At 43.6% G+C, this 23,286-nt stretch overlaps 1 protein-coding gene across 1 annotated transcript in view; it reads right to left on the bottom strand.

The window, feature by feature from the left end:
- The window catches only part of ACSL5 (acyl-CoA synthetase long chain family member 5), a 142,755-nt gene that overhangs the window by 101,884 nt on the left and 17,585 nt on the right, over nt 1-23,286 (bottom strand). Inside the window, exons 3-5 of the mRNA XM_069611790.1 lie at nt 17,551-17,615; nt 17,191-17,292; nt 10,494-10,593 (exon numbers count right to left, since the gene is read on the bottom strand). Of these exons, the coding sequence (XP_069467891.1) occupies nt 10,494-10,593; nt 17,191-17,292; nt 17,551-17,615 (267 nt within the window). The remainder of the gene's footprint in view (nt 1-10,493; nt 10,594-17,190; nt 17,293-17,550; nt 17,616-23,286) is intronic.

Raw genomic sequence — 23,286 nt, 5'->3', positions numbered from 1 at the left:
CGTTTTTCCGACAGGTGTTTTGGCATGGGAGTCTTGCTAAAAATGGCCATTGAATTTTTATGGGTAGGAAAGGGTAAATAAAGGGTGTATGGTGAAGGAAAATAAAATATAATTAAATTAAGAGTGGTTTGGGGGAACCCTCCCAAAAAATGATGTTAACTTTTTAAAAAATGTTTTTTGACAAAACTTCAGCGGCAAAACACCCGGCGGAAAAAAGGGGGTTGGCGAGATGACATGGAACCCGCGAAAACTAAGATCTTGCTATTAAAGAAGGACAACCCTGCTAGGAAGCAATGCTTCCGATGGTTCTTGGGGGCAGAAGAGATTGAAACAGTGAAATCCTTTAAATACCTCGGGATGCACATCTGTGGTAGTATGGTGGAGACACATACCTAGGGTACTTTAAAGAGGACAGTTACAGCTCTAGCAGCCCAGGCGAGGATAATAAAATGAAGAGAATGTTGCTACTCCATCCTCCCTATCCTGGAGATGTACAGGGCAAAGGTGGTCCCAATTCTAACCTATGGAGCAGAGCCCTTGCTTTGGTTCCCAAAAAAAACGCTGGGCCCTTCTGAAAGGTATTTTATGGAAAAGGGTACTGGGCTTCCCTAGATCAGTTCCTATCCAAGTTATCAGACGAGAGTTGGGACTATGTTCTCTAAAAGCAGCAGCTGAATGGAAAAATGTGATCGTCTGTAAGTGCACGGAAACAAACGCGGCCCCAATCCTGACTATCAGAGGAGCTGCTCTACTGAAGGACGACGGGAACCCTCTCGCTAGTTGGGGAGCTGAATGTAAAGCCAGACTGGCTGAACTAGGTGTATCATTGAAAGACCTTTGTCGCTCTCCAGGGATGATCAAGAGGAAGCTGCAGGGTCGGACTGCGGCATCAAATTGTCTCGGGCACCAATGAAAAAGTGGCCCACACCTGCAAAATGGCTATTCATTTCTTGTGTGACACTTTTTGAATGGTAACCAAGGAGGAGTTTTTTTGATCAAATGTGATGAAAATTGTGCATTTTTAAAGAATATTTATTCAGCAACACTGGTCAAAACTACTAGCCGCATAGTGCATTAACTCATCAAACTGGGCCAAATTGGCCAAAAAAGTGGCCCATTTTGACCACACCAGCATTTCGTGTTTTTGGTTCGCCCCTGGGCCTATTGCCATATACGCCAGTTCAACCCTGGGAAGATGTGGAATTTAGACTCGATCACAACTGATGAAGTAACCAACTATAAGCTATTCCACAATTCAGCAATTGAATCTGGGAGTAGGGGAAACCCCCTTGAATACCTAAAGAAATTAATTCCTGGATCCTTTCTTTAGGGCCGACTTTATGAGAATTCGGATGAACTTGTTCAAAACCAACAAAGTCCTGTCGGCCAGGGCCAGAATGAAACCAACCAATGCTGACTTCAGATTCTGTAAAAACTCTGGTTAGGTGGAAAATCTCCTCCACCTGTTCACTGAATGCAAGGTCCTAACCACGATTAGGACAAAACATTTTGGTTGATTCTTGGAAGCTTATGTAACAATAACTACCGAAGAGTGGTGGCCCATGCTTTGAAGAGGAGAGAAGATCGGTCTGTCGCTTGCAGCGCTAAAATTCATAAGAGAAACCTTCAATTTACTGGAAGCGGACGGCACACTGGAGATAGCAAATTAACTTTTAAATTGAAAAAGGAGGAATTGGACATCAGGACAACGTTATTTTGAGACTTTGCTAAAGTTTTAAATTAAACTAATATGCTATATATGTATATATTTGGTTTATTTGCCTCATATTAAGCTCTGTATTTTCTAATTTTCTATGTTCCCCTTATCTTACTTGCTTTCCATTCTTGCTTCCCACTCTGTCCCCTTAAAATGTGTTGATGTTTCATAATTTACAATATGTATTTCAATAGGTCCACTCCACCATTTGCATAATCATGGTAAACATTTTAGCTCCCCTTTCTCCTATATTATCTGATCCTTTGAATGCTACTTTTTGTTGTCCATTGAAACGGTTTCGCTTTTTAAAAAAGAAATGTTAGTTTTGGCCTCTGAACTAGTATTTTCGAAATTTGTGAAGATGGGAAGGACTGGACATAGTATGTGCACGTGTGACAAAAGCACCTTTGAAACAATACATTGTATTGTTTTTTGCCCTTTGTTTCATCAAAATAGGGAACGATTTGTGATGTTTTTGTTGAGCGGGAAGGGTTTTAGGCAGTGGTGGCTAGCTTTTTTTGTAGCACTTGTTTGTTTTTGAGTCACACCTTAAAACGGGAGAACTCATAACATTATGTTGCACCCCCATGTCATACAAGCTCAAGTTTTGTGTTCATGGGTTATTGAGAAGTCCAACAAGCTTTAGCTAAGGTGCAAGCCTCATAGAGCAGAAAAGAGGCAAGGAAGGGGGTGGTCTAAGAGGGGAAGAAGAGGGCAGATGAACTAAAGCGAAGTGGGCCGGGGGGCTGAAAACACCATAAACTATCACACAATCAGAAGGGTCAAGCTGCCCAATCACTACAGTGGCCACTCCCCTTTGCCCGGCTGTTGCCAATCAGTAATAACTATGATCAGCCAGACTAAGTGTCGCAATCACTGTGTAGCTCCCATCTCAGCAGGCCCCAAGTCTTTTTAAGATTCCTCCATGATCTCTAATCGAGGTCAGTAAAGGGATTTCTCTTGAACCATTGGGACACCACAAACCTTGCCGGATTCCAAACCACTGCCTTCATTTCCATCCTGACTAATTTCCTAGGGATGTCAACCCATTTATTATTTTTTGCAATGTTCATACTATTAATATCCGGAGACAGTAAAAGCCTGGAACATCCAGTTCCAATGGTTTGGCCCGAGCCATTTTCCACAGTAGCAATTCCGGGTCATCAAGATCTGTAAGTACTGTCATCACAATGACTCCTCCAGGAAGGACACCTCTAGCTGTCTCCTTCCTGAGAAGCATGAAATATGCTCATTGGACAGTTAAAGGTTCTTCAGGAGCCACCCGGCTCAGCGCCGCATCCAGCAAGTCCTGCAGAGACGTATATGGCGCATCGTCTGACACAGTTCTAGAAACCACCTGCATCGTCACGGCACCTTGGAAATTGTATGTGTGCTCCAATTTTCTGCCTATTAGGAATTTGGCTTCCATCATTCTGTTTTTGAGGTCAACCAGTCCTCGTCTCCCATTTCCACTAGATGTTCAATGGCCTGAAGATGAGTCCCCATTCCCTGAACCTCCCTTTCTTTGCTCCTGATGGGATTCTCCATGGATATGGATTCCAGGGGGGGATTCCACTATGACCGGTGACCACTCCACTTTATCAATGTTTTGATTCATCACTGAACACCTCTTGAACAGCCCTAGCCATGCCCGAGCCATAGCTCGAAGGCTCTAGATTCTCATTGTTGTTCTACTATGAAGGGGACACTAAGCAATCAGCGGCGGCGGGGGGAGCGCTCAGCCCAGTGCACTGTCCCCATCTCTGCAGAAGACCACAGTACCCCGCTTCACCACAGGAAGAATTGCAGGAGACAACCTGAGCAATAATGCCCCCCCTTGTGAGCACCACTGCAATCGTTCCCTCTGCGGTGCCACAAAGGAAACCAATATTCAAAGTCCATTATGGGGACCCCTCTCGCTGCTCCCCTCAGAACAAGGAAGAAAGTGCTGCCACCAGTCCCCTTGGAGCGCTAACCTACAGGGCATAGCGCCCGTTTGTCCACCAGATTAGGTCCTCAGGACACTGCTGCGGTACAGCCACACTACCCGCTATCACGGCAACCGGATGCAGGATTCATGATGGATTATTTACAGTGCTGCCCATGAGACATTTTGTGGCCACAGGAGCTTCTGACACCACCGTAAGGTAAAGGGGCACGCCGCCCCTTGCCATGGTCATTTGGAGCGGATTGAAAGAGTGGTCAATTTCCCGGCTGCCTGGATCCTCCCCGCCCCGGAAAGCTTTTGTATGCCGTATGCTACCGGATGATCCACCAGTTTGCGCCGCCATGCTTTCTTACCTTTTGGCGGGCTATTAGCTTCAGAAGACGGCTACCATAAAGGCATGATCTTTGCTTGCACCTGTGCATCTTTCATAAGTGACCCGAGTCTGCACTTTGTATGTTTTATGCTGTGTTTTTATTGATCTGTATGTTGCGTTCTGAAATAATGCGTGGCTCTTATGAAAAACCCCTGAAAAAAATATGTATAAATAATTATTGTTTCTTTTCCTTAGAATAAGCTCTGAGTATTGTTCCCTCCCCCGCATTTTGCTTACATGCGACATTTAATGTCTCCCCCCTTTCTTTCTGCCTTTCCAGCTATGCATGTTGATGTAATGAAGACGATGTTAATGTTTATGAATCTAAAATGTAGAATTCAATAAGCTTTTTCCACCATTTGTACAACATTTTTTGAACGTTTTAGTGCCTTTTTCACTGGCATAATTGGACCTTATGAATATATATGTGTGTTGCCTGTACAAGACGCGTATGTTAGTCACAGAAGTAGTATCTAAAATACGCTCTTGTATGTACAGTATGTGTGTGTGGGAGTTTAACAATGTGAACCCAGCTGGGAAGCAATGAGGGTGGGAGGGGGTAGGGGAGGGGCTGCACTTTTGCTTACCATAAAAATGATGCCTAATGCAATAACACACGTCGCTAACCCAGAGATTTCTAAGCCCGGACCCGGGGATCGAACCCGTGGAGTTTTGCTTCCAAGGCAAGCGCATTGGCCCTGAGCTATCAGTTTTATGAAAAAAGCACACATATGCAGCAGATTGTGGAGAGTGATTATGAGCCTGGGTGATGATCTGACCTTTTAAACCAGAACATCTTTAGAAGTTTTAAAACTATACCTGAGGGTTATTTCATAAAAGTGGCACTTGCACAGCGGGTACTATCAATGTGAGCACATACGCGCTGTTGTGCCCCTCCATGCAATCTTTTGCATTTACAAAACAGAGTGCAAAATCAAAGTGGAATAACAGGAGGAATCCCTTTTAAGCCTCACTTTTTAACCAAACGTGTTAATGGAGCCTTCCATTTACACTCGGCAGATGGCATTCACAATGGATTCCTGTGGAATCTGCCTGCTTTTAGGAGGTGGTAATAACTGGAGGATTCAATAGGAATCTAGACACTACAATGCATGAGAATGTCATGCAGGCCTAAAACCATCTGCTCTCTGGAGGCAAAGGAGGAGATCACGGCAGAAACATTATTTCCGCTTCACTCCGGTACTCTGCCTCAAAATGTAAAGAGGATCCCCTAGAAAACGAGGCGTAAAGTTCTTACCCTTCATTTTACCCGTCTTACAAAATGAGAGCCAGATATGTTTCAGTGCAACTTTCAAAATCCCACAATTCATTCCTTACTTGTTATAAATGGGATGGTACAATAAACGGCTACATTAAGCTTAGTCCCACATTTACCCTACCTACAACCTAAAGAAACTGCGGAAGCTGTAGTGTTGAGAAAATTGATGTCGCCCTCTGCTTTAGCAAGCAGACCTGCCCTAGGTGATATGATTGGTTATTTATAACGCGCTTAATACCCAGAGGCTTCTAAGCGAGGACCCGGGATCGAACCTGTGTTGCTCCGTGTCATCTAGCTCCCAAGGCGATAATGTTGCAAATGATGGGTCAATCAAAAGACAGCAAATCAGAAAAATGTGATTGTTTATGGTGGAGGATATCAGAACCGCCAGTAATTTCCCTCTGATAAGCACTTCTTTCAGATCCTGTTAATAGAACTGGTGGAGACATCATATGGATTCTCTCTGATGGATCACTTTATTTATGATCCGGTTACTAGAACTGGTGGAGACATCCTATGGATTCTCTCTGATGGATCACTTTATTTATGATCCGGTTACTAGAACTGGTGGAGACCTTTATGATCCCGTTTCCGGGGATTCCATGTCATTTTGCCGACGGTAAGAACTTCGAAGTAATTTACTTCAAAGTAATTACTTTCAAAATGTACTTCCATTTTTTTTTTATTTGGGGGATTCCCCCACCAACGCCCCCCCTTTCTTCAACTAGTATTCCTACACCAAGCGCACCCCCACCACTTTTAACTCATTAACCCACAACACCCTATATAAATCAAAGTGTTTTTGAAGTAACTACTTCAAAGTAGTTACTGTCGGAAAAAACGTGGGATACCATTTCCAGCAATGGTGGAGGCACCATACTGAGGTTATCCTTCCTCCTGCCATCCTTTGATATTACTCATTCACAGAAACTGGCCTCAGAAGTTGATTTTTGAGGTTTTAATATTGGAATAATCGTGATTATTATTGCAGCTTTACTCCATTCTTCCAATGTTGCAACAAAGCCAAAGGATTTTCCAGTGCAGAGGGACAGGACGAGACCCCTGAACCATGGCCGGGAAGGGGGGAGAAACCAATTGGGATTGCCTTCGATTGGCACTGGTTTGTGATGTGCCGCATTGGTGAGGGTGGACTGGTGGGTCTGGATTCTGTGCATTGGTCGCTACGTGGGCTGGTTGGTCTGCTATGTAGGTGGGTTGGTGTCTGGACGTGGGTTGAGTCATCGCGGTTTGAAATAGGTTGCAGGGGTGGATGAGGGTTGAGTTGCATCAAGGGACTCATGAGAGTTGTGGATGAGGGTTGGGGTACATTGGGATGGGATGGGGGAAATGAAGTATTTAGATTGGGATGGGTCATGGTGCTGGATGGGAGCTGGATTACACCACATTGGGGCAGGTGTCAGGGGAGGATATGGGTTGGGTTACACCAGTTCCTGATGGATTCGATAGGTTGATTAAACAGATCAGGATGGCGAATTGGGTAGAGGAGTGGGCTGCACAAGAGAACAGCGGGATTTCATAAGGTGGGGAAGGAAGCAGTGGGAAAGATGTAGCTTCACAGCTAGATTAGGAAGTGACGGGAACCTAACACCGGTCTGGAAACAGCCGCAATCTGTATAGTTGGGGAAGGTGTTGCGATTAGTTCAACACTGGTGCTCATCCGGGTGAAGAAGAGTAGGTGGCAGTGATTAGGATGCATTGGCAGTGCCGGATTAGCTGGTGAGGATGTGGTGACAATGTGGGATTAGGAAGAGGTTATTTATTTATTTTATTTATAACATGTATGTAACGCCCAGAACCGGGGGCATCATGGCGTCGGAGATGTTACTGTTCTTGGGTATGATTTTATATCTGCCTTGTGCCGGGGTGGCAGAGATCCAGGAATTCTCTTGGGTCTGCATTAGGCAAAGAGGCCATGGCACGGATTAAGGTGTGGAGTTGGCGTTTGACAGGTAGGGGGGAGAGGTTACATTGGTTGTGACTGAGCTGAATTGCAGGATTACTTGCAGTGTCAATGGCATCAGCTGTCCAGGTATGGGAAAAGCTCTAAGTCAGGTGGAGAGCAGGAAGCAGCAACGAGTTAGGCAGGGGTGCAATACGAGACAAAATCTTTAGAAGGATTAAGGTTAGTTTGACACAGTGGTCGAAGTGGGTTGGGAGTGGTTGGGAGCGGTGCTCCTATACTTTTAAAAAAATGTTTGTTCCGCAATGGCTTCGTTTTTCAAATAAAAGTGTAGGAAGAAGTTGAAACTTGCACTTCAGTGCACTGCACTGAACGTTCCCTTAAACAGCAGGTGCATGTGTTTGTTTGGGGGTTTGGATTGTGCGTGGGAGGGGCCGTGGCGATGGGGTTTGCGGGGAGTGGGGTCATGCCAGCGGGCAACATATTTCTACTGTGGCAATAACCGCCGAGCCGGCGGGCAATTACGCCTATGGTAATGGCCCCGGGGCCTCAAGTTACAGGCCCGAGCAGAGCGAGGGCCTTAACAGTGGCCCCGGGGGCATTTCCATAAGGCGGTAATGGCCTGCCGGCTCGGTGGTTATTGCCATTAGTGTTCTGGGGTATGCAGGCTCGGGATACTGGTTTTCCTGAGTTTGCAGCCCCGGAACACTAATGGCTTACCAAACCTTTTCAAGCGGCATGTCTTTGCCGTTTGAAAAGGTTTTGTTGCAGTACGCGCTGGTTCTAGGAACACTAGACCGCGCATAGTAATTCATTAGTATGGAGCAACAGGGCGCCATTTTGGTCGAAGTTGCTCCATACTAATGAATGGGAAAAAAATAAAAATAAAAAAAGACCACCTTGGAAAAGGGAGGAGGGGCTACGTGTGGGCCCTTCTCCCTTTCCAGGGTTGCCTTGAAAAAAAGAGTGTACCTGGCACGCGAACCACGTTCGTGCGTCCACAGGATTACACTGAGGTAGGGCTCGGAAATGAGCCAATCATCTGTCAGTGTAATCCCGTGGATAGGACTGCTGGGTACTAATGCTTCTTTTTGTAGACTTAGACCACTCGTTTGAAGTGATGGGCGAGGCACAGGGACAAGGCTGAAAGGACCCAAGAAGGGGTACAGTGATGCATACATCATACAGGAGGAGATGAAACTGGCTTATCGAGAGTCACAGTCATGGATTCAGTAAAGTGATTCACAAAGAGTTTCACAGACTGGTCTGTTAAGGGGGCAGCAGTGCAGCTGGGGTCTAAACACAAGATTATGCAGAGCACAGAAATGGCAATAATGTGGTTCTGAATCATTTATTTATTTGTGATATAGTTAATTACAAACTTTACAGAAAATAAAACATAACACATTTTAAAACAATACATAAAGTTAATATAATACAACATACTTAAATATTAAAACAGAACTATAAATAACTTACACCACTAACACAATTTCCAAATGGTCCTAATTAAATTCTGCTTCTTCTCGCACTATTATCAGCTTCATTGTCCCTAAAATAGGGTTCATTGCATTGCCAGGCATGAAATAATACCAACTGAGTAGTGACAGAGTCAGCATTCAAACAATAGGTCCAATACATTCGGTTTTAATGTATGGGCTGATTTAGCTTGAAGTATAGCAGTGGTTAAGCTAGAGTTTAATTAATTATGCATGTTGGTTGTATGTGGTAACAGTGGCTGGGCTGGAATACACCGATGGGCTAGGTAGACTAAAGATAGTGACAATGTTGTGGCTAATGATAGTGAGTGTTGTAGCTAATGATAGTGACAGTGCTGTGGCTAATGATAGTGACAGTGCTGTGGCTAATGATAGTGAGTGTTGTGGCTAATGATAGTGACAGTGCTGTGGCTAATGATAGTGACAATGTTGTGGCTAATGATAGTGACAGTGTTGTGGCTAAACATAGTGACAGTGCTGTGGCTAATGATAGTGACAGTGTTGTGGCTAATGATAGTGAGTGTTGTGGCTAATGATAGTGACAGTGCTGTGGCTAATGATAGTGAAAATGTTGTGGCTAATGATAGTGACAGTGTTGTGGCTTAAGATAGTGACAGTGCTGTGCCTAAAGATAGTGACAGTGCTGTGCCTAAAGATAGTGACAGTGCTGTGGCTAATGATAGTGACAGTGCTGTGGCTAATGATAGTGACAGTGCTGTGGCTAATTATTGTGACAGTGTTGTGGCTAATGAGTGACAGTGTTGTGGCTAAAGATAGTGACAGTGCTGTGGCTAATGATAGTGACAGTGCTGTGGCTAATGATAGTGACAGTGTTGCGGCTAATGATAGTGACAGTGCTGTGGCTAATGATAGTGACAGTGTTGTGGCTAATGAGTGACAGTGTTGTGTTGTTAATGATGGTGACAATGTTGTGTGGCTAATGATAGTGACAGTGTTGTGGCTAAAGATAGTGACAGTGCTGTGGCTAATGATAGTGACAATGTTGTGGCTAATGATAGTGACAGTGTTGTGGCTAATGATAGTGACAATGTTGTGGATAAAGATAGTGACAATGTTGTGGCTAATGATAGTGACAATGTTGTGGATAAAGATAGTGACAGTGTAATGGCTACAGATAGTGACAGTGCTGTGGCTAATGATAGTGACAATGTTGTGGCTAATGATAGTGACAGTGCTGTGGCTAATGATAGTGACAGTCCTGTGGCTAATGATAGTGACAGTGCTGTGGCTAATGACAGTGACAATGTTGTGGCTAATGATAGTGACAGTGCTGTGGCTAATGATAGTGACAGTGCTGTGGCTAATGATAGTGACAGTGCTGTAGCTAGTGCACTTGGTGCTTGACTACTAGATGCTACCAAGGCCAGTGATTTGGGTTTTTGGTTAGTTGCCAATCTTGTGCTAACCAGATGAAATCAGTTGCCACTGATTCTATAGATGGAAAGATTTGGGAGTCACCATCTTGGGTAGGGTCACCATCTTGGATTATGCAGAGGGACAAAGGTGCAAATGGTGGAGGTGGGATCAAAGGTCAGAGTAGTGGGCACAGTGGCTTGGGCAAGATCGCCATTTAATAGCATGGGCCGTGGGCGGGCAAGTGTTGATTTAGCTATAAAGAATGGAACATGGATTCAAGTGGTATCAGGTGCCAAATAATATGACCATATTATCAAAATAAACCGATAACAAAGTCAGTTTACGCTAAGTATGTATAGTGAGCCACTTTTCAACATACCTCTGTTTACGATAAACACAATGGCTTCCGGGCCCAGAGTGTCGTAGAGCGGCACCACGACCATCGAGTAGGTGTAACAGGCCAGCTCAGCGATGACCCACTGCGGGCAAAGTAGGAGAGGACATTAGACTGGCGATGCCTTCGCCTACACCTTGCAGCTGCTTATAGCAATTTCTTTGTTGAATGGTTTTCGCGGTAGCGCCACCTAGTAACCACCTCTGCAGGTTCACCTCTAGGTTAGAGCCACAAAGCAAAGCATTATGGTACATGCAAATTAACCAGCAAGGTTGCATTTCTGCGGAAGGTGAGACCATTGTCTTGTATTTGGAAATGGCTTGTTCTACTCTCACCTTAAAGGTGAAAGGTTTTTTTCTTCCCTTTGTTAAACTCACCATAAACTTGATGTTGTTTGGTAAAGGTTTGCAGGGATTTGGAAAGCCATAGTGTCATTAAACACCTGGCTGACTCGAGCTCCTGCACAGCTCCTCGTCCATTTAGTTACCACAACCTGAATATAAGCACCACACAACCAACACAATAAATATTCATTTCGTTAACGTTACATTTGTTTGGTCTTCTCTGCCAAGGGCATTGTCTCTCACACTCAATGCGCTGCGTGATTAAGTAACGCATCCTTTACATACTTCCTTTAGGTTCCCCAGCAACTCGTGCTGTGTGGGCAACCCTGTGTGAAGCACACCCAGCGCAACTGCACTAGGCAGCACACAGCCTAAGCTTCATCCAAATAGAGATGAGCTTGTTTATTATTTATTTTTTTTGCAGTTATTGCAGCGCACAGAACCCTTGGGTATCTAGGCGCTAGTTACATTATGTAAAACTTGCTGTTTACATCAACTGCTCCTGCAAACAAACCCATGTTGGTACCTTCTTTTGTCAAAAAGATGACCTCTACATCACATTACGGGTCACCAAGTCCACCCCTCAAGATGATCCCCGACCATATGATATGATATGGCATTTATAACGCGCCTATACACAAAGTGTTTCAAGGCGCAACGAGGCAAGGGAGGGGGAACGGAGGGAAGACAGACAACGATGTTACTAGGCCAGGTGTCATTCAGATCGCGCAAGTGCAGGGGAGGAGGAAATGGAAAAGTGCAGGGAGAAAGGGGGAGGGGGAAGTGCATTACATAGGATAACAGTAAAATAAATAAAGACAATAAATAAAAGTGCAGCCAGCTGGTGGCAAGTGAACGGGTAAGTGCAGACATCAGGTGTCAAGGGCTGGAAGGGGGCTGTGGGGATACAGAAACGGTCCCCAAGTGCAAGGGTTGTCAGGGGGGCAGTGCAGGTGTGCAACTGGCGGGGGCTGGGGGCAACCTGGGCCCGAGATCAGGGGGTGGCCGGGTAACCAGTGCAGTTTCAGTTTCAGCCAGGAAGTCAGCAGGGGAGAGGAGGAGAGAGAGCAGAAGCAAAGAGGAAGGTCTTGAGGTGCTTCCAGTACCGAAGATGGTTCGCCTCAAGTTTCAGGGAGGCAGGGAGGCTGTTCTAGAGGGAGGCGCCCAGGCAGAGGACAGAGATCTACCACCAACTCTTTACGTGGAGAAGCGACTGACCCTGAGGGAGTTGGAGGCGGATGAGCGAAGAGCTCGAGAAGGAAGATATTGACCATACCAGGCGTACCAGGCCGTAGAGGATAAGAACTCAATATATAAATCGCTCCCATTTAGATCCACCGACTTCAAAAATATCCTTAAAACATGGACCGGAATTGACACTTGAAGACCGGACTTGAACATCCGTTACATATCAGTAAATCATTACCTAGTGACCAAAGCAAACTCCAAAATCCAATCAGGTTTCAGAATGATAGATATTTGTCATATTCATCTATTTTGGATAACCTGAAAAGCTGGGACCGAGGATCCAGCTATTTGCTATAACACCCTAAAAGCATGAAGCCAAGGCCAAAATGGATCACACATGAATTCAAATGACAGTAGCTGATCTGGATTATCATACAGCAATCAAGCGTGCCTCCCTATAACCTCTCTCTCCCACTCACTTTCTCTCTTCACTCTCTTCCCCCCTCTCTCTCTCTTTCATTCTATCTCTCTCTTTAGCTCTCTCAATCCTGTGTCTGTCTGTTTCTTTATAAATGAGTCACAGCATAATCAGGTTTGCTTTTTCTAGAGCCACCCCAGCCGTTGCTGACAACTGCGCGCCCAGAGAAAAAAAACTCACATATCTTGAAGGTTTTCTGGGGGAGAAATAACCATGAAATTATTTTTTTTGATCAAGTCTTGCACACTCCTATATTACTCTTGCGAAATACCGTTTTTGTGAAAGAAAGTGTTTCGCGCTCTGAAACACTTGTGTACGAGCGCGATAGAAATAAAATATCAATATCAATATCAAAAGGGGAATGAGACAAGCAGCAGCCGTGAGGGTTCCAAACTGCTTTGCATACAACCAAAGAACATTTTGGCAACGGCCACTGATGTTTTTTTTGGACAGATATGTCTGTGATAAAACAAGTGTGTGCTTGAATCACTCAGTACACAATGCTCACTGGCCTTGGTGCTCCTGTCAATTTCCACAACACTCAACCTAACATCGAAATGTTTGTTACACTCGAGCATATATAGTGATTCGAACAGCTTCAGGATTTGGAAATGATGTGACCATCTGGCGATATTTGGGTTCTTTTCTCTAGGGTCACAGTTTAGGGAAGGCAATGCACGGACATCCTGAGCAAGTTAATATATCCGACTCTGACAGAAAGGGATGCCGCAGAAGGCATCTTAAACTGACCATGGCTTCTGTCATGTAAAGTTCAGAATTGCATCACTAGCTACAGTGTGATATCTTTTAAACGGAATAGAGCTGATTACTGACTGCAAAGCCAGTGTTTAAGTTCAGGAAATGCCTAAAAAACCTATACAAATCAGTGCAAGGAAGTGAAAGACTTTCATAGATTGTAAAGTTGTAGAGTCTCAGACGTTTTCTTAAACCAGTCACGGTCTAATGTTCGCGATCTAAAGATCGCGGGCACAGAAGACTGCGGACGGAAGCTCGGGGAGCTAGAAGGTCACGCCCCTGTGCCGCACAGGAGTGCGCGCAGGCGCTGACAGGCGCCACTTTGAAGCATCCCGGAAGAGAAGCAAAGATAAGTGTTTGTGTATGCAGGGCCGGCCATAGCGGCAGCAGAGCCCTGGGCGAATTGGCCACCCCCCACTCTCCATGCGCTGCTGGTCAACAGGAAGAGGCCTGGGGGGGGGTAGGATGCGCCACATTGTTTTTCTACCTCTTCACTCCGGTGCCACGCAGGGAATTAATCACTGGAATAGGACGCTCCCCGCTGCCAAATTTTCATCATTTGCATGGCGGAGTGTACACTCTAATGTGCAAAGTGAAAAAACGCTGCCTGGCATGGTCGAATGCACGGTAGCGTTAACTTTTAATTGTGAGGACTGCATGACATGCTAACATGGCAAGCAGTGCTAACAGTTACAATTAAACGCTGTCCAACATACTGGCATGTCAGGCAGATAATGCCCACATTATGTGTAGGACTGTAAGTGCAGTGAAGGCGAAGGAACTGCAATCACCTGCAGAAATAGGAAAGTGACATGGAATGTAGTAAGAAGAACAGTGTTAAATACTGCATGCAGTAAATCTGTCCACGTTTGAGCTTGATACCATCAAGCGTTAAAAAAGTACCACCATCCAAAAACAGACCTGCAATAAAGGGGCAGGCCTACAATTATGGCCCAACCCTGCAATCATATATCTCTTTTCAACTTCTTGCTCCTCTGCATTGGAACACTCTTCCTCTTCCTATCCGTTCTATCACTGTTTTCTCTCTTTTTAAGGTTTCTTTGAAAAAGCATCTCCATCTCTGTCCTTGAATGTCTGTTCTCAGAATTGATATTTGAATTTTTTCATCTTTTTATATTTTTTGTACTGTTGTTTTAATTCTCTGTATAGCGCTTTGGATAAAAGCGCTTTATAAGTTCGAATAAAATACAAATACAAGTACAAATCGGCCTTCCAATAATGGACCCGGCTTTGAAAAGGCTTCTGGAGTACCACAAACTCAGGGCGGAGCAGTAGATACCACGTTTTAAGAGAAATTAAGGGCACTGGTGGGTCAATTGTGTTTTTGCTGGTCCTTTCTCTGTGTCTTGGTGGCCCATGTGACATAGCCCAATCACTTTTCATCGCTGCCTGTCACGTGGGTGCTAAAGTCTTGTGGTATTACCTCACTTCACTTTTCAGGTAATTGCACTTCGCTCTAATACAGTTACCTGGTTACTTGTAAGGAAAGGCTGAGAGTGACAGAAAATGCTTATGTAAACTAAATTGCCTAAAGCTCTTGAAGCACTGTCACCTTTTGCAAAAGTAAACCCTTTCTGGGCTAACTAAAGAAGCACTACTACCACAAATAATGGTGTTTTGTAATTAAGGTGTAACGAAATGAGTACATTTCCCCACCCTGTCTTTCCATGTCCCTTTTGGAACCTGTGTGTGTAGACTAGCCTAAGTCCTGAAGTTCAGTCACAGCTCTGCTCAGATAAAATATGTCAAATCGGCCATTTTCTATTATTTGTAAAAATAGAAAGAAGCCAAACGAGTACCCTGGAGAAACCTCTATTTAGCCCACAACTTTGGCCACACAGGTGCATATCGAAGGCCGCCACATTGGAGTAGAGCTTGCCACATGCAGTCCGGGTACAAGGCTTTCGGCCGCTCTTTTTATTTTGTTGTTTGCTCCTCCTCACTTTTGCATAATTAGTAAAAGGGTACATTATTGGGTAGCAATGCAAAAGCAGAGATGTGAAAGATGTTCTTCAAAGAAGTAGTTACATGGGCCAGAGCCTGGGGTTATGTTATGTTATGTTGCTCTATACCACACGCCACTACCACCCAGGGTCAGTCCCCAGGTGCTGACGTGGCTCTGCAAGAAAGACGACGGGGTCGGTTAGTGAGGGTAGAGAGATAGGAGAGTTCCAGAACCAGGAGAATATGGCGCCTGGTGTTTTGGCTTGCAGAAGGTGGATTGCGTGAACTGGCTTGTTGTATCCGTACGGGTAAGGTCCAATGCCTGGGTTGTTTTCTATGTGAATGCTTGTTATGGTGGGGTGGGTCTGTGTGTCTATGTGTTTTATGTGTAGATTGCCTGGGTTGTTTTCTATGTGAATGCTTGTTATGGTGGGGTGGCTCTGTGTGTCTGTGTGTTTTATGTGTAGATTGCCTGGGTTGTTTTCTATGTGAATGCTTGTTACGTTGGGATGTGTCTGTGTGTTTTATGTGTAGATTGCCTGGGCTGTTCTATGTAAATGCTTGTTATGTTGGGGTGGGTCTGTGTGTTTTATATGTAGATTGTCAGGTATTTAAGGTTGTGCACACTGTATCCGTACGGGTAAGGTCCAATGCCTGGGTTGTTTTCTATGTGAATGCTTGTTATGTTGGGGTGGGTCTGTGTGTTTTATGTGTAGATTGTCAGGTATTTAAGGTTGTGTGCACTGTATCCGTGTGGGTAAGGTCCAGTGTCAGGGATTGTTTGTTGTATGTGAGTCTTGCTTATGTTGGCTGTGTGTTGGTGTGTAGGCTGGCTCGCCCAGTGGGCGTGCATAGTACTTGGGTGGCGTGTTAGAGGAAGCAGGAGCGGGGCGGTTAGTACATTGGTTACTCCCTCAGTTCTTCTAGGTGGCTAATCCACACAATTCTATAAAGTGATACGCAACGCGAATTTCATCCAAAAGGAATTTTGCTCATGACATTTTACCCTTGTCAGGGTGCCAGCCGACCGCTGGCACCCAGTATCACAATTCCTTGACACACATCATTACAGACCAAATTAGCCCTGAAGAAGCGCAGGGCATGCGCGAAACACATGTTGTCTTTCCTTATGGATCAGATCAATTAAACCCTTTGTATTGAACACTGGATCATGGCACATGATGAAATTAAAATGTATAAAGGCATACTTAACATATATTCATGCATATTAGGAACAGGCAAAACTTCATACAGATTGAATTTATCATTACTGTAATACTCAAATGTCAGCATGAAAAAAAATACTGCGTTCAAATTATAATTTAAAATCTGATTGTGAGCACACCGGGTAGACTGCGTGCCATCTTGAACTCCTACAAACCTTTCAATCCATAGCAGCGGGGCATTACAAGCCGCCAGCAGCAGGCTCTGAAAAATAGGTATCCAGGCATTGCATCGAATACATAGTATTGAATGCAAAAGTATCGAAATAAAATGCATCAACATTTTTTTTGTAGGTAAAGGTTTTATTTTTTACTATAATGGGTTTTGAGGGGAAATAAACAGGCGTTGGGGGAACCCCCCACATTAATATATATTTTTTTTAAATGCATTTTTTCGATGCATATTTTTTCAATGGTTTTGCATTCGATGCAATCACTAGGACCCCTGAAATATAGCCTAAATGCGAGAGGCTTGGGACCCCTAAACTGCGGCCTAGTGATAGAAACAGTTTCTAGCCAAGGACACAGGTCACCCTTAGTTTGCTGCCCTTGGTGTCTGCCTTTAAGCTTCTCATTTACCTTGAAGGTGGCTCAGACAGGCCTGACCTGCTCTCATGGACATTTGTTGACAGACACTTGCTCATTAAACCACCTTTCCAGGGCAGCCATTATTGCTGCCTCTTCTGCTGGCGCACAGTGATGCTTATTCATGCCAACCTTGCATTTACCTCTGGTCGGTTCTGGGCGAAGATACCGACAAATTGTTCTGGCGACGGCTGGCATCCTTTGTGGATGAGACCAGAGCCCAGTAACTCTGCCCTGTCCGACGCCTGTGAAGAGAGAAGCAAAAGCAGGTCATTTGCCTCAAGAAACACTATTCCAGTCAACAGTCCGGTGCATGCTGGGACTTGAAGTTTAAATGTTAGGTTTGGGCCTTCAGGTGCCAGCATGAAAAGTGCTGACGGTTCAAACGAAAAGGCTTCGAACAGGGGTACCTGATGACAAGGGGTCAGTTAGCAACTCCCAGATGCTGCTGTACAAGGATGAATTATTCCCCATTAAGATCCCATGCTACCGGGATGACTCACCTCTTTGTAGCTCAGCCATTCATAAGGCTGGTTTGGTTTCCTGAATCCAAGGCAGGGTCCATTACCTGAAAGACGAGGAAAGAAAAATCACACATGCTACAAATAAAGTCATGATTTGATGAGCAACGGATTTAGGGCTGTTTCCAGAGCACACAAGTCATAGGTCTGACTTCAGGCGGGGGCGACTCGTCCCTTGATCCTTGCTACAGCCAGGGCTTAAGTGGGTTGGGGCCAGCTGGGCAGAGCCTAGGCAGTCTCTGAAAAGTGTTCTGAGAAGGGGCACTGCTGGAGCTCCCTAAAGTCTGCTCGGTGCCAATCAGGCTGCTACAAGCTAAGGAATTTTGTTTTTGCTGCCTCAGGCCTCTCGAGAATACCGGAGAAATCATATAGTCCTGACTCGATTTCTCTAGTACGCACAAGAGCTTTAGGCTTAAGAAAAAAATGCCTTGGCTTGAACTAGTGCCGACTGTTGAGTAGGGAGGGATGGCCACCTCCCGCCTAACCTTTGGTTACTTAAAGGTGGTGCCAACCCCGACCAGGCATCCCTTTAACTAAAGAGATGCAGCGATGATCACCCACTCACCACCAGGCATCCCTTTAACTAAAGAGATGCAGCGATCATCACTGTCTTAACACCAGGCATCCCTTTAAATAAAGAGATGCAGGGATCATCACCCTCTCACCACCAGGCATCCCTTTAACTAAAGAGATGCAGCGATCATCACTGTCTTACCACCAGGCCTCCCTTTAACTAACAAGATTCAGGGATCATCACCCTCTCACCACCAGGCATCCCTTTAACTAAAGATATGTAGCGATCATCACCCTCTCACCCAGTGACAATCTGTCAATAGGTCGATCAAGACAATGCTTTCTCTTTTTATTAGACAAACATAGTAACAGCAATAATGAATCGCCAATTGTATTGACTGTGCCCGTTTCATTGCGATCGACACATCTTAAAGTAACTTGCAGATCTTTGTGTTCTGGGTCATCTTTGGATTGAATTTGGTTTTATGAACTGAATGCTATTTGCATTCTGTTTTATCTCTGTAATAAGTTTAGTGCAAATATTCATATGGATATTTTTTAAATGGATGATTAAATGGATGAATTTGTACTTATTTGTATGTCCTTTAACAGAAATGTAATATGTTTGAATAAAGAATTTATCATGATAAGGAATTATAATTAGGTGTGGTGAGCAATTATGGTTCTTTGTTACAATTTCCCAGGCATAATAATAACCTGGAATGAAATTGAAGGAGTAATAACAAGGAGGTATAAATAGCTAATTCTCTCTTATTTTGACTATTCTTCATTTTAATGGAGTTATTTTGACCGTGTGCCGAAATAACGCAGGCTCCAAAAATGCTGGCATTGCTAAATCACTAGCACCAAGCACCCTCAATGAAGGTGGGAGTAAAGAAAATTGAGAAAAACATAAACCTCTATTGCATATCGGGAGCAGCACAGCACCCCACAGCCGCTGCAGGAATTTCTACCCAGAAACGCCAGTCGGAACTGTGGGTAGCCATTGACCCCCAAGGGAGTAACAGACAAACCTAGACACACCTTCCACACGGGGATGACCTGCTGGGCTAGCCAGCCTGTCACCCTCCAGATGGTTTGGCCTCTAACTCCCATGATCCCTAACAGATCACGAGAGCTGTAGGACAAAACATCTGGAGGGTGATAGGTTGGCATAGCCGGCTGGCCCTATAATAATAATTTCGCATTTATTAAGTGCTACGAACCCTCGGCAGCTGAGCGCTGCTTATTATTATCCATGGTGTGTGGTGCTCATTTATCGACCTCAGAAGGATAAAAGGCTGAGTTTGGCCCTGCTGGGTTTTGAACCTGAATCAGCAGGCTCTGCTCAGATGTCAAAGCAAGCACTCTACTCGCTGTGCTATCAGACCTATAGCCTGTGTTTGTCACCCAGTGGTGGTGCGCCTAATGCTCCCACACCATGATTTGCAGAGGGCCCATTCATTTTCATTGGATGGTTTCCCTGCGAAAAGCCTCCAGAAGGAATTCCTAGGCGACAGTGTGACTCTGGCATGCGCCGGAGCCATTGAACCATGGATGCAATATAAATGGATAGAAGATGGACTAATAGACATGTTTCTGGACAGGCTCGCGTGCAGGTAATTCAGGCAAAGACACCTTAACTACTCCCCGCTTGTTTCGCAGCATATGACCACAATGATGACATCAGAGATCACATCAGTGATGACATCACTAATTACATCATATATGACATCACTGATAAAAGCACTGTTTACCAATTCCATTTTCAACTTTTAGGACTATTTTCTTTTACATAAAATAAATATACATATTTTTAAAGTACATTTTAATCTGCTGTAATTTCTTTAAATTTAGTGTATGGTCCACAATTTGAAGCATATACAAAAATGAGTACAACAAAATATTACAGTATGTAAAGATTAATTTCCTATGGCATGTCATATGTTAGAGTCGAATAAAAAGTCATAATTAATTTAGAAAAGATATAACTGAAAGTAATTTAAATCCAATTATATACCTACAAGTAAATCTTCAATTTATATTTTTCTATTTCTATTTCTGCATATTTGTTAAGCGCCAAAGTCCTTAAGCATCAGTGCGCTACATTGATAATTATGAGACCGAAAGAGACAAAAAACGGGAAAACCGCCTTAGGGAAATAGGCTAGTCTTCAAACCGTTCCCGAATACAAGGTAGTTTGATTCCTTTCGCAAAGTCTCAGGTAGCTCATTCCAAGCTTGTGCAATCAGGATAAGGAACAAGCTGCCATTTCCCTAAATTCTCTTGAAGCAGTGAATGATGAGGCCTTGTGCATCAGAAGAGCGGAGGTTACGAACTGCTTTGCAAACTTCCAATTTCTCCTTCAAGTAAGATGGCGCAGTTCCAAACAGGCATTTGTGGCCCTACATAAGTATCTTCTAAACTTCATTACTTCTGTATATATGGAATTTTGTATTATAAATGCTTTTTTTTAGAATACCTATGCTTAGAATGCTTGTATTACAATACATAAGCGTATGTACTTTGTTTTACATGTGTTTTTTGAACAATTCTCATTTGGAAAACAATACGTTTATATAATATTTGTTTAATAAGCACAATAGAAAATGTAAATTTGTACATGTATCATTTTCCTAACAATCAGGATTCAACATGTTTCTATTTCTATCTATCCCTATTATCATTTGTTTACTAATGTATATACATATTATATTATCTTACAAATAACTAAAGTACATTTGCCACAATAAGGTACATTCTATGGAATGGCCTATTTTAATTGCTTGCTAAAGATATTTCTAAAATATTACATATTTATATTTTAAATGTCATCCCAATAGTACAAATGAATGCTCCAAAGTACTCATATCATACTTTGTACCCGTCTATTGTTCTGTCATGTTCTTATAATTATTTCGTATACTGAAGTAACATATGTACCAAGAGAGTGACCCAAAAAATATTTTAACATACATGAGTGATTTCATGCCTGATGCCATTAGTAAATCAATTAGTGATGTAATCAGTGATGCCATATATGATCTAATTAGTGATGTCATCAGTGTAGTCATCTGCCGTGCAACAGGAGCGAGGGTTGACGTGGCTTTGCCTGAATTGTCTGCCGAATTTCAAGGGTTTTGAAACGCTAAATTTGCATCTTAATGGCTCTTTAAATAAGGGGTTTCAGTGAATTTGAAAGGTTCTGTTGCAATGTATTGTTCATCTTAACTGTTTTCAAACTAAAAAATCCACACAAAACTTTGTGACAACAGTATAGACATGAACTTGAATATTTTTGCTGCGTTTGGCGTGGTTTCGTAAATAGGGGCAAAGTTGTAGGGGGGTTAGGATAGACGAAGAACAGCGAAAATACCAGTGTTTTCCTTTCTTAATAACCTTTTCATTTTTTAATGAATTCTTCCCAAAACATTCAATCTGGAATTTGCACTATAGTTGAGTATCAAGGAAACCTGAAAATTAAATTGCTAATAACTTTTGACTCACATGATTTTTGGGAAAGTTTCGTTTAAAAAATGAAAGTTATTACAAGTAAAAAAACACTGTTTTCACCCTATTCCCAATGTATTTCCCCATAGAGAAAAGTCAAAATTTCTGCACAGCGCACAGCACAAACTGCTGGATAGAATTGGATCAGGTACAAAACAATATGGGCATGAAATTACGGGATGGGTCTGGGGTTAGTCCGTCCAGTAGTTGTTGAAACATTTGAAGGGGAAGAGGGTGCCCCCTTCTCTCAAAATTATAGCTCTATCTCCCATGGTGCTTTGCAGTAGAGAGGCTTTCAGAAATGAAAAAGCTGCCAGTTCTTTTTTGTTCGGTACAAGAGATAACTGGGTTATTTCCAAAATAAACAGGGTTAGCTAAAAATGGAGAGTGGAAAAATTGCCATTTGGAGGAGGTAAGATGTTGAAATGGCATCAGACTGAAGGCGGAGAGAGGGAAAAAGGACACCATGTGAAATTGGGCATTTGGGGAGGGCTCGGGACCAAGTTCAGTGCTCAAACGCTTTCTCATAACTGGGGTAAGAAATGGGATTGGGAATGAAAGTGCCTCACATGAATAACCGTGGCGATTTGTAGTACATTACTATCATCAGGGTCATACTAACCCTGGTTGAGGGAAAACGTTTTGTAAAAGAAAGAGTCAAATAATGTGATTAATAATGGAATGATATGTTACAGCTACAGTGAGGTGGGGGAGTAATGGGTGTGGCCGAATACTATGGCTACTGGGTTACTTCTAGGAACTGAATGGTGCAATATAGAAAGTTTACACGGCTGAAGGGCCTGGCTCCTAGGCAGTCAAAAAGAAAAATATTGGGGGGAACATGTACAGTGGACACGGTCGAAGGCCTTGGCCACTAGCCATGGCGGAAGGCGAAAGGCCATGCCTAGTGGTCTGTAAAAATCTATGGTATAACAAAACCTTTGAAATTCACTGAAAAACTTTAGTTAAGGTACAGTTAAGTTGTGCAGATTTAACGCTACAAAACCCTTGAAATTCAGCGGATGTGGGAAGTCATGACCAGCTTAACTCAGCGCGTTCCACCTCAAAGCCCAGGAGCACATACATATTATAATAGAAGGGATTCATAATGACATACACAATGCCATTATGGGGGACATCAACAGCAGTGTGCCGAGTTAAGCTGGTCATGACTTCCCTCATCCGGTGAACATTGTGTTGCGTTAAATCTGCACAACCTAACTGCACCTTAACTAAGGTTTTTTAAGTTAATATATATACATATACATGTGAGTGGAGAGGGAGTGGGAGAGGGAGAGGGAGAGAGAGAGAGAGAAACAGAGACATTAACCTGCAGAAAGATTTTATACAGACATAGTAAAACTGTTTCTTGCAAGCATTTAATAAAACGCAGGGCTGTTTCAATGTTAACTGCCGTAGTATATCAAGCATCTGCCCCTGTTGTGGCCTCGTAGCACTGCCTGTCTGTCGTGTGGTACCATTGCAGGTCGGAGCCAAGGTGAGTGAGTGGAGGAGTGTGATGGTGGAGTACTTCCTACATGTTATGCGTGAGGGACAGCGGTGTGCTGTGAGCATGGTGCTTATCAATACGCTGTAATAGTATACTATTAGACAAACGTACGTGCTCATTCATTTCATTAAGCTTCCCCAGTTTCAATCTCCGGTTTGGGCAGCCATTGTGCTCTCTGAATGGCC

This window comes from Ambystoma mexicanum, chromosome 8, assembly GCF_040938575.1.
Source record: "Ambystoma mexicanum isolate Mex_15411 chromosome 8, UKY_AmexF1_1, whole genome shotgun sequence".
In the NCBI taxonomy this organism is placed as follows: domain Eukaryota; kingdom Metazoa; phylum Chordata; class Amphibia; order Caudata; family Ambystomatidae; genus Ambystoma; species Ambystoma mexicanum.
Note: the sequence above shows the minus strand (reverse complement) of the source record. Positions and strands in the feature narration are given on the sequence as shown.